Genomic DNA, 12,225 nt, shown 5'->3' with positions numbered 1-12,225 from the left:
GCAGCACGCAGTACCAGATGGACGCCACACAGTTAATCACACACAGCGGTAAGCATTTGCTGCCTCTGTGTCTCCCAGCGTAACTCCCTGTCCTGGGCCGTTATGTCTCTGACTCATCAGACACTGATAATGGCACCGGTTAATGGAGGTATAACAAACACCCCCCCCCCCCACAAAAGGACTGAGTAAACCTCTCAGGGTCAGATTGTGCCTTGTTCTCAGTGCTGCCGTGGAACTCGATCCTAACTCTCTTGCTAGACATGGCACCTATGAGAGAGATCGCATGCAGCACCCAACACTCGCTGGGGACCGCGGATATTCCTGTGGTGAATTACAGTATCCGATTCACACCGCTCAGTCACCTAAGAGGGACTTGTGTCTGGTTAACGGCGTGATACTCCTACATGACGAATCCCGGGTCTGATAGAAATATGCGCTTTTAAACATATTCAAAGGTCAGAGATCTTGTTTCTTGGTTCCCCACATGCGGCGTCGGGCCAAATTAAGCAGCCATCAGCAAGAGGCAGCAAGGGGCTTCTACGGCTGTATCCATGGGGAAGGGTAAGTGTTTTCAGCATGGAAGGGACCAGAGACTCAAAAGAGCTGATGCAAGGTCAGAGCCACTGGGGGAGGGGGGGGGCAATGGCCCCCGTCACAGACAGCCCTGACTGCTAACAGGATGACAAGAAGTACTTTCACTAGACTGACTGGAAGTGGATGCGGAGATTGAGGGGGGGGGAGAGTTGGTCAACTTAACGCAGGCTAACCGATCCGGAAAAACTCCAGCTGTTTATTTTGCCTTCCATTAATGTTAATTTAATTTCGAAGCGTGTGAAATTGAAAAGAGCACCCTGGGAAAAAAAAAGTGCTTTAAAAAAAAAAAAAACTAAGTAGTTTACAGGAAACAACCAGGGGGAAAGAGGACTGGTGGTCGGTAGAGAGCAGGAACAAAGGATGTAGGAGGTGGTCAAAGCAGAGGTGAAGGTGTGTGGGAACAGGAGCCTGTTGTCAGGAAGGTGGATCTGCTGTGTTCTGTGCGGCCCCAGGCCGGCCAATAGAAGAGCAGCTCTCCGCTGAGGCCCAATCAGCAGTCAACCACAGCCACTAGTACCGTTATACAAGTGCAGTGAGGTAGGGGGAGCGATTCTGTGCTTCCACATGCATATTCTCTTATCCCTCTACCCAGAAAATGCATTTTATTCAGTGTAGGGTAATACTCTTCAGTTCTGACCTGTTTTCTGTTTTTACAGCTGTGTAAATACTGACTGTAGGGTGGTGCCGTGGTTAACACTGAGGCCTCTGGAGTGGGGGGGGTTCATATCTTGCCGCTGTCTCTGAGTGTGTGCGGCGTTTGCATGTTCTCCTCGTGTTCATGTAGGCTTCCTCCCAGGACTCTGCTTTCTGCTCACGTCCCAAAAAAGAGTGGAGTCAGCAGAAATGATAACTCAAAATTGCAAATGTTTTGAGTGCGTACCTTGCGATGGACTGGTCCCCCTGCCTTGTGACCTGAGATTCTCAGGTCAGCGAGAGCCTATACTGGGCACGTTTACAGGAAACAGATGGACGATTAGTGAGGGTTTCTCCTGATGGGCCTCGCTCCACGTTCCTCATATGGCGTCCGTGACATTTTCAGCCCCAGTCCGGTTCCTCGGCACCTGAGAGCTCGAGTCTCCAGTGATGCTCCGGCTTTGCCGCAGTTTCTAACCAAGATTCCGGTGAATGCTGAGCCGTTACTCCCCAGGGTGGCAGATCATTAAGATGTGCTGAGCGTTGCCAGTTGGGGGGGAGGGGGGAGATTGTCATATGTACCCACACCCGCTGAAGAAGCTGTGTCAGAACGAGGTAATCCTCAGCAACATACTAAAAATGCAAAAAAAAAAAAATAAATAAGCAGGCACTTGTAACCTACGATATTAATAATCCTACAGGAAGGAGACAGAAGTAGACAGCCACCTCCTAACTGCTGTTCCTGGTAGGGTGGGGGCATCTGTATAGTGCAGTCCCAGGCCGCACAGCGCACAGGGACACCCTAGACAGGACGCCAGTCCATCTCAGGCCGCATACACGCACCAGTTACCCTAACTAGGGGAAAACCACACACACAGAGCAGAGGTGAGACTGGACCCCTTTCAAACCTGGTGCTGTTAACCGATAGTACTACCCCACTGACCCACCTTAAAGGTCATGGAAAATCGTTTTATGGTTTTCTCATTGCTTAGCAGTTCTGTGCCTTTAATCTGTATTTATTTGATTTTAGTAAAGCAAATTTATATATATTTATATATTTATTTATTTACTTTTTTGCTGAAGGCTCCATTAACATCCTTGCTGGGATTTAAACCTGTTAGTCTATGGTGTGAGCAAGAAGCAGGTAGACAAATGACACAGAGGTGGGTTTTTGGTCAATTCCCGCATCTCCATGGTGACTGAGCAGCTGCCCTGCGCCTACAGATGAGTCAGGTAATGAAGGCCAGCTGACGGTGATCAGTGTGATCACATTGTTAGGGGTTAAATAAGATCAGCCAGGCCGCTCTGGGAGACTGAGGGCGGCCGAATCGCAGTCCCTCCAAGAACATATTTGTGTGCAGAATTGGAAGCATATGGTTTTGTTTGCTAGGTTCCCGTTTATTAAATTAAAAAGCTTTACTCTATGCTTTCTGGTTTATTTAGTTTAATAAGTCTAGTTCCTTAGGTATTCTGTTACGGGAAACAAATCCGATAATATGAAAGAAGGGAAGGGGTGTGATTCATTTAGCTGACTGCAGCATAGTCCTTATATCAGCAGGTGAAGTGCTTTCAGAATATTCTCCAGGATGTAGTTGTGCAAATGGCTATACCTGTATATCATGTTGTGTCGGAGAACTCTAAATAGGATCAGGAGAAACAAGGTCAGGGAAGCTGATATCTTTCTGCAAAGCCACACCTCATTGAGGAAATATAGGGCTATAGCGAAGCATATAAGTATTAAGAACCTGGGCAATTAATGGAAGGCTGACCCTCGGCATTCACCTGGCGGTTCAGCAATCTTGAGTTATTCAGCCCAAGCAAGCCTGTTGAACAAAGTGTGTCTGACAACAGGCTGCCAGGTTTGTGTGTGTGTGTGTGTGTGTGTGTGTGTGTGTGTCACCGTGAAGCAAATGATAGCTAAATCCTGCAGCAACTCTGGATAGCGAAGGAGACACCGGACTCCGCGCGCATATAATAAAAACTAAGTGGAGCCGCAGATGACAGCGAGAATAAGCCCGTGTCATGCTGAGGTGCAAGCGGGACGGCGTTCCTCCCATCTCAGAGCAACCCCTGACTGACGCCAGAGGTGACATTAAACACACCGCCTTGACGAGGCTGTGACGAAGGGAGAAAAAAAATCACAGAGTGCCCGGTATTGAGGATTCTTGCTGCTCACAAAGAGAGGCCCATTAGATGAAGGCTTGGGCTCCATGCGGCTCCGTCGATAATGTCCTCCACACATTGATTTAAAAAAAGTGCAAGGACAGCTGTAAGAATGGGCATCCAGGTCGGAGGTGTCTGTCCCCGATGGTGTTTCGCGAGGAGGGAGAGGCAGGAAAATGGGCAGGTAGCGGGGAGGGAGGCTCCTTTTCACGACTGACACCCTTCAAGAAAGTAAACGATCAGCTAGGACTGATTCATTAGCTTTTACACGGTCTGACTCTCATCTTTTTGCTTGCTTTCTAACTGTGAGCATGACAGCAATTCTATCAGCAGATTTCCAGCTAATAGTATCTTATGCAAATAACATTTGTTAAATGGATATTTTGTTGATAAATCTAATAACGTGCAAATGGCACACACAAGGAATTTTAGCGAACAGTTGGGCGTGGGCTCTTTTCATGCATTCGTCTGTTTTTACTTCGGTGTTCTGTCACCATGCAGACCGTTGGTGACCGACAGGTTCCTCTGAGGAATTAAGGTTATGTGACTTTTTCGCTGCAGAAAGCCAGGGAGCCCGAGCGGGTGCTCCTGAATGGCAGGTCCGTTCTGCTTGGCTCTTTGGCATGTGCTGGACTTGAGGCTCTAGGGAACTCAGACCTTGAAGAGAAGCTTGAACTACCACCCTCAGTTCATGGTCTCCATCAGGAAGTTATCCCGCCTACAAAGGTCCATTTCACTTGCACTAGGTCAGAGAGATGTGTTACCTTTTCTAATATGATACTGGTCTGCTACAGAAACCACTACCAGACCTGAGCCAAGGTGCCAAAGACCACGTCATTGAAAAGAATAGCTACTGGGGCGCCATCTGGTGTACCATGCTGGAACTGCATGTTTCAAAGCTGCCCCATAAGCTTTTAGGGGTGCTGTTTGGACAGCTATAAACACATAAGAAACAAATCAGAGGCAGTTTATCTTGGCCGTGGCATGTATATTCTATATGTAAAGCAATCACCTAGATTTTTGAAAAATGCCTTCCGACAATCTTGGAATTGTATTCACTCAACATACGACATGGGTTAATGAAAATCCCAACTCACAGCACCAGCCTTCTGTGAATGAAACCAATAGCCGAGAGAGATAAACATACAAAGTGCCCCTAATAACAGTCCCTTTACACGAAACAAACAACCCAGTCATCACACCCAACGTTTTGCAAGATGGCGCCGTCTTGTAAACAGCCCAGCAATGTCTGGACACTTTGTAACCTGGTTCAAATTAGGGTTTGGGAGAGATTCAAGCTTTGGCCCTGCCTGTGTTTGAGGGAACCACCAGAATTTGGTGATTTATAAAGAAACCAGAAAATCCAATATGGCAGCCATATCCGCCTGCTTTGTTTGAACTGCAGTGATGTGGCTTCCTGTAAGCAGAGCGCTTGGCGACCCCAATTTTAACTTAAGCCAATTTAATTTTTAAAAAAACCTTATGGAGGCAGAATTGGTCAAGGATTAAATTAAGTCACTGATGAGTCGCTGATAAACCTAATCTCAAATTCATGCAAAAGTTTAAAAAGGAATAGAACATATTCTTAAATCATTCATGGGCTGAATAATAACGTTTCTAGAATGTTTCATTGATGAACACGGAACTTTAATCCAATTTCCCAGCGCATCAGCAAAGTTTAACACAATTCTATACAATGATCCATGAAAGACACCTATAGTAGCCTCATTTCAGTCATCAATGTGATGCCGCCTGATTGTAAAACACAGACCGCCGAAGCTTCATTATAAATATTTTGCGTGCGCCGTAGCTGTCAGGTTAACGCAGAGCTTCCGCAGGTGAATCCAAACGCAGCGCTTGCAGGACGTCTAAGCGGGCAACGGCAACATGAAGATGTTTTAGAAGGAGTCCAGCTTGTAGATCCACTGTGTAACATCACTATTCTGGTACAAGGGATTTTATTGAGTGTATTTCAATTTAGGAAAATTCACTTGCTAAATACAGAAAAATAAAAACAACTGGTCGACTTTTAATTAGGAGACTTGAACACACACGCATGCATACAATTGCATATATGCTGTTGTGTTCGTGACATTTCTAGAAGACACCGGTGAGTTACGACGTCGGTGTCGTTTCGCCGCCGAGCCGCCAAACTCCGTAAACTCAGTAAAGATCGTAATTTCGCGCTGAGCTTTAAACAGGCGGACTGCCGCTCGTCTGCGGAATCAATGTTATGCACTTTATCCTTTTTAAAAATAAGCCTCCCGCAGTATCAGTTGCGTAAATCAATTGAATAGGCTGTGGCTTACATATCAGTTAGCGCTTGACAAATTGCTTGTAATTTCTCTCCCGATTTGCTTTTTGCGATAACGTTTATTACGCGCAATATTGTAAAATGTAGTTGTTTTACAGGCTATTTAACCTATCATACAGTATACGAGTAACAGATAATTAAAACTTAGGTATTTAAGGGTAGATGATGATGCAACAACACCAATAATAATAACGATTGCATTGTTCATGAAGTTTGAAATATATTTAGTTATAAAGTAATAATAAAATGTAATGCTTCTCTAGCTTTGACTTAAAAGGCGCTCGGGTATATGCGTACATAGAATTCAAATTTAATGCCAGTGCCCTAGAAAAAAAAATGTTACACAATTTTCCATGCTTCTTTCCTGTTTCCTTGCTTCATACATGATTCATTCCAACCACAGGATCATAGCAGAGACCGCACTTATATGTATTAAACAAATGGGTAGGTCCCACCACAAATCCCCGACAATTAATTTGGGTCAAAAGTGGTGTAACGAACCTACCTTCATTCTCCGGGTAACTCCGTAAGGCTTGGTTCTGCACCACTGCATGGAGGATAAGCAGACAACGGTAAATCCAGCGGAGAGCCATTTTCAGGCTGTGCTGTGTGCCCGATGCATCCCTCTATACAAAGTTACTGAGAACGAGGGGAGAAGGGAAGGAGGATCCGCCGCCAGCCTGCTCTGTCAATCACAGTGGGGTGGTAAGAAAGCGAGACCCTGGGAATCGGGGCGCATCCACACTTTTAAAGGCACACACGCCAGCCGAAGGTCTCCGAGAGATCTCAATCAGGCACCAATCAAGCGTCTTTTCAGGCAAGAAAGGGGGCAAAGAAAACTTCATATCGAACGGATGCGGTATTAAACTGCTCCGTGCTGGATGCTTAAATACAGGGTGTCAATGCCCCTTTTTTTCTGCTTGTTACACAAGGCTAGGCTGAATGGATTTCAGACGTCGATCTAATGATATATCCATGCATTGCTTTGCGTAAACTGACGTATAAACTGGGTGAATCGGCTGGATAAACGGTGGCTTTTATCGCTACTGTAACTAATCCCGACATTCATTTAAAAAAATCTAAGGTTTTTCCCGAATTCTCTTTTCAAACAGCAAGTGTGAGCAGTATCTCCGTCACATATCCCACAGTAATTTTCAGATATCTTAAAATTGCGAAAATACTATTAATGCTATGCGAAGTAGTGGCGCCATGTCCAGGGTGTACATCTGACTTGTGCCTTTCGCTGCCTGCTCAAAAAATTGCATTATACATTTATTCATGTAAGTACTGCAAAGTGAATCACACACACACCCAAAAATATCATATACATGAATATATATATAAATGGTGTCATTTATCAATAAGGAGTGCTAAAATTAATATTTGCAGATTTACAAAAATTATTTGTAAGAGTTAACAAAAAACTATGCAAACACAAACACCTAATCAGATTCCAGACTCAGTGTGTCTCAAGCAGAAAACAATACCCATTCTTTTAATGCGATTTGTGTCAAATTCTGAGTCTCTCCCAGTTTCACACCTGATTTCCGCAATGCAGTTACCACAGTTTTCATCATTATTATTGCGTTCATCTTCCGTGATGGTAAACGTGCCTCTTTATCTGAGGCTCATGTCCCGTCTGAGCCGTGGGAAGCCGAGCCCTCTTGCGTTCCTGTTAGCGCCGTAATGCTACTTATGTAACACGGCTGGGGTACCCTCCTGCTGACATTCACAGAGGCTGCTCAGGTATCTCTGAAGGCTTCGGGGGCAAGAGGGTCAGGAAACATTTGGTCAGGCGGGGTGTGGGGCGCCTTGCTCGCTGTTTACAGCCCCGGCTTCACGTTGTTTGCGCTGCAAGGCGGCAGTATTTGTTCCACCGCTACTTAATCTGCAGCACACATCCAACCTTCCCGTTGACCTCATTATTACTGCCACTAACTGATTTAGTCTTTAATTAGACCTACGTACTCCGCCGCCCATTAGGAAACAGGCTGAGAAGCACTACTTTAAGGCATTGCGAAGGAGGAACTTTGTAAAAGGAGATTAATGAACCGTGTATGTGTTGAGGAGGCAGGGGACGCCCTGCTTGGGATGCCAGTCTGGGGCATGCTCACATGATCACACGCTCACACGATCACACAGTCGAAAGGCACGGATTCACTTGCCCGCACACTTCCGCATGCAGACACGGGGAGCACGTGCAAACTGCAAACTGCACGTGCAAACTGCACGTGCTCAGAGACGTGGCGGAAGCCGACCCACAGGCATCTGCATTTACATTGAATTATTTTACATACGCATGTATGATAATAATATGTTAGAGGCGATAATCACATCAGCACTGAGGAGATCAGCTGGACTGTAAATCATACAGGTGATACTCTGCTAAGGAAGCCAAAATATCTGGAATGAGTTGGGGGGGGGGGGGGGGGGTATGGGTGTGGAATATGGGGCAGCGGCAATGACAGGCTCATCTGCCTGGGTGAGTCTTTAAAGGGTTTTCACTGGCATTGGGAGCCGCTCACTCATGTGTTAATGTCTCTATTGTTGGGAGTGGAGGCCATTTAATGGCCAACAGCCTGTGCTCTCGTTTTAAGGGAAAAGAGAGGCTATAGGAGTGCATTCAGCATGCGGCTGGCTCACACCGCCTCCGTCGCATTAAAGCACCGGGCCTGGCGCTGTCTGCAAGCCCGGCGTTAGCCAGCGCGCGGCCGGACGAACAGGGAGAGAGTGAGGAATGGATTCCCTTTCGGCACCTTCCAGACGAAGGAAGGCCGTGACAGGCGGGCAAGCCGATTCATCATGCTCCCCAGCCCCCCGGTGGCACGCTGAAGGTGAAAGGGATTGTGGGAAAGCATGCCGCACAATGTGACTAATGTCCCCCCCAGGTTTGTGGGACCCTCGGGCCGGCGCCCATTCAGCATCTCCACAGCAGGTGTCACCGGCAGTGACCCCCCCAGCCCTGCTGTATCTCAATCTGCTGCTCTGAGGGAGGCAGAAGAGAGCGAGCCGACCGGCAGGAGCCTCAACACATCCGGCCCCTGCGTCATATGTGGCCACCAGCAGCCCAGACGAGCCCAGCGATCAGAGTGCGCTCCGCTGACAGCCCTGCTATATCCCACGTTATTGATGACATCGAGCGTTGTGTTGATTCCATGACTGCTCTGTGTCAGGAGATGCCGATTATTCTTTATGGCTGTTCCCGTACACGATTCCCTGCAGAAAACTCATTTATTAGTTTTACTGGAAAAAAAAACAGAAAACTGTAAATGCTGACAAATAAGTGTTGAAATATCTACTAAAACGTTACAGCCGGACCACAAATCTTACCGCATTCCTGACCACAAGTTATCTGCTTTATGACCAGATTATTGGCCGGACCCTTTCTGGCCTTCATAGATTTGGAAGGTGTTGTGTGATTTGTCATGATTTTCCCATGAATGGTCACTGGCCATGAGAGCCGCAAGCCTATCTGGGTTCTCTATGCGCTACACTAATCCCCCCCCCCCAATTGGTCTGCCAAAGGGAACAACACAAGGTGATTGGCTGAACACACTCAGTAGTACGAGTATCGACCACGAACACACCGTCCTTAGCGTGTAAATAAAATAAGTGTAGAAGAGCATCGCTTCTCCCTAGAAGGTTCTCCATCTATTAACATCTAATGATGATGTGAAGTCAAATGCAGAACGTGGACTTGCAGTCGGCAGCTGCCCATCCTACAGACATGGATTTCCATGGCAACCATAAGCAACATGCCAAAAATGTAATGCAAGGGGTATCCCATTGACGAATGGGCAGCCTCCACTCAAAAGTCACTAATAAAAACTGGGCAAATCGAAAAAGAAACTTTACGTGGATTGAAACACCTCAAAGAGGCCCAGACATTAGAAGCGAGAGGGCGATATATCTCTCTTGCGTGTGATGGGCCATAATTGGATCTAGCAGTGCTCCTGGCCACCATGAAGACATCATTTTCCCCACGCTGAGATTGCATTACTTGTGTTAGAGGAGCTAAGAATAGCGGGTCTGGACTCTGCCCATTCATGGACTGGACCTGGAGGGCCGGCCGGCTCAACACCCACCGTTTACCCAACACCCTGCCGGGGAAGGGGGGCGCCCGGACAGCATCACCCCCGGGGAAGGGGGGGCGCCCGGGCGGCATCACCAATATGCTTCAGGCAGCCTCCTTATTCCTCAGCTGAATGATCGGTTTGCATTTTGTTTAAAATGTTTACATTCAGATTCAAGGGTTCGGAAACTTAGTCATTTAGGCAAGTACAATAAAACACTTGCTTACCTGCCTCCCTGCAGACTTACACGACATATAATAATTAATAACAATAAATGCCAAATAAGGGTTAGCGCTGTCGCCTCACATCCCTGGGACCAGGATTTGAGATTCCGCCAGGGCTCCATGTGTGCGGAGTTTGCATGTTCTCCCCGAATCGTCGTGGGGTTTCCTCCGGATATTCCGGTTTCCCTCCACAGGCCAAAAACATGCTGAGGTTAATTGGAATTACCAAATGGTGTGTGAGTGTGCCCTGCGATGGGTCGGCACCCCCATCCTGGGTTGTTCCCTGCCTTGTCCCTATAGGCTCTGGATCCCCCCCCCCCCCCCCCCAGTGGATAAGCAGTTACTGAAAATAGATGAAAATAACAATATAGTGAGAACAATAATATTGTGTGTGTGTGTGTGTGTGTATACACAATACATATGCATATACAATACACTGTACCATAACAAGTAGGGCAGCAAGATGCTGAGGTTATAATGGTTAATGACTGACAGTGGCGGCTGGAATTCTAATGCACGTTATCCGTGCGCATTTGGCATTCTTATTACTGTCTGGAAGAAGCTGTTCCTGAGTCTTGAAGTCTGGCTCCTGATGGGTCTGCGGCATCTGCCGGTAGGGAAGGAGGGTGAAACACGACTGTCCGGGGGGGGGCTCTGTCATGTGCTGGGCTTTTCTGATGCAGCTTAAGAAGTAAAACCAGAAGTGAACCGGCGGCAGCAGCATCCCAGCGACGGTCTGCTGGTTTGGTGCGGATGCACAGTCCACCTGTAGGAGGGGCTGCGAACTGAAGTGTTACTGTGGCCTCGCAGCATAAAGACTGTTTAGCTCTTTGGCTGTTTATGGCAGCAGTGCCCCCCCCCCCCAACCCCACCCTCAATAGAACGATCGTTTCTGCCATCAAAACACTGCCGAATCTCCAACTGAGCAGCGCGAATCGATTACAAGACAAAGCGTGTGTGTGCTACGACAGGGATGGCTTTTCATAATTTCGTTTAATTATCAAACAGCTGGCTCGTCCTTGGCTAGAAGTGATCAATATTTCATTAAACCGACCGGCGCTCACAGGGATGTGCAGGGGCCAGTGAATGCGGCGGCGGCGGCTGAAAATACACCCCCGTTTCGCGAGGCCGAGCCTTTCCAGAAACTGGGAAAGGGACAGTGTGGCCAGCCAAGGCATCCTGGGGACCCCCAGAAAGAAGACCCCCAGTGCGAGAGACAAAATCACAGTGCTTTCAAGCAGTGTTTTCAAACATGCCAAAGATCTTGTTAGAGACAGGTCATGCCCCTCACAGGGAGAGCCCCCAGAAAACCCTTTCAGCGTGACCCCATTTAACCTGCTTGTCTGAACAGACGACCTGCGCAGTAAATTGAGGCATCCTGTCACATGGTCGCCGCTACACGGAATAGTTAATGTTCAGCCGGCAGCCAATGGGGGAAGAAAGAGCAGATGGAGGAGGCGGAGTCAAAGCGTTGCATAAAAATAGAAAAGACAAAAAAAAAAACTAAAATGGCTACTTTTATACAAATTAACATATCTCTGTGTTCTCATAAACAACAGAATTGTGACAATGGTATTATAAACATTACGTTTTTAAAGTCAATTTTGGGAGGACTGGATCCCAAGGATACTTAAACTATCGTTACATTAAAAATCAATGCATTTATTTTTTTGAACATTGCTACAGTTGCAGATGAATATGCGCCATCTAGTGGTACGTAAGCAAATAACGTAACAGCAAACTACAGAAAACCGCGGTCTAAAGACAACGTAGTTTGACTGCTGATTTGTATAATGTTTGAGGTCTGTAGTTAGATCTGTACTCAGAATGGATATTTAGAGGTCATTTCACAAATCTTAATTATGGGATAATTGTGTAATGACTGTACATAGTAAACGTTTCCTATTTTTTAATTTTTATTTTGAAATGAGGTTGAAGTTCTTCAGTGATGGGGGTCGTTGGGTTTGTAAAATTGACACAGCAGACAAGCCGGCGAAGCGGTAAAAGTCTTTATCTAAAATGATTGTTCCTGGATCGCTGGTTTCTTTGATCTGACGTGAACCGTAAAATCGTCGCAAGCGGCCGGCAAATGAAGCTGCTTATTGACTGCAAACCGGCCCCTCGGCTGCTTTCTCTCGCCAAGCCGACGCCGCCCGCATCCTTCTGTTGTCCAAATATCCGCCCGTGGTGTCAGCGCCGTTTTGCAGACCTATGTTATGTAAAT

General features: G+C 46.9%; 1 protein-coding gene across 2 annotated transcripts in view; it reads right to left on the bottom strand.

The window, feature by feature from the left end:
* epha4b (eph receptor A4b) overlaps nt 1–6,529 on the bottom strand; it is a 61,682-nt gene extending 55,153 nt beyond the window's left edge. For both annotated transcript variants that reach the window (XM_048989679.1, XM_048989680.1), the window contains exon 1: nt 6,210–6,529. In XM_048989679.1, coding sequence (XP_048845636.1) covers nt 6,210–6,297 — 88 coding nt within the window. In that variant the 5' untranslated portion in view covers nt 6,298–6,529. The remainder of the gene's footprint in view (nt 1–6,209) is intronic.
* Nucleotides 6,530–12,225: the final 5,696 nt, after the last annotated feature.

Source organism: Brienomyrus brachyistius, chromosome 21, assembly GCF_023856365.1.
Source record: "Brienomyrus brachyistius isolate T26 chromosome 21, BBRACH_0.4, whole genome shotgun sequence".
Classification (NCBI taxonomy): domain Eukaryota; kingdom Metazoa; phylum Chordata; class Actinopteri; order Osteoglossiformes; family Mormyridae; genus Brienomyrus; species Brienomyrus brachyistius.
The sequence above is the reverse complement of the archived record's forward strand: the minus strand, read 5'-3'. Positions and strand labels throughout refer to the sequence as shown.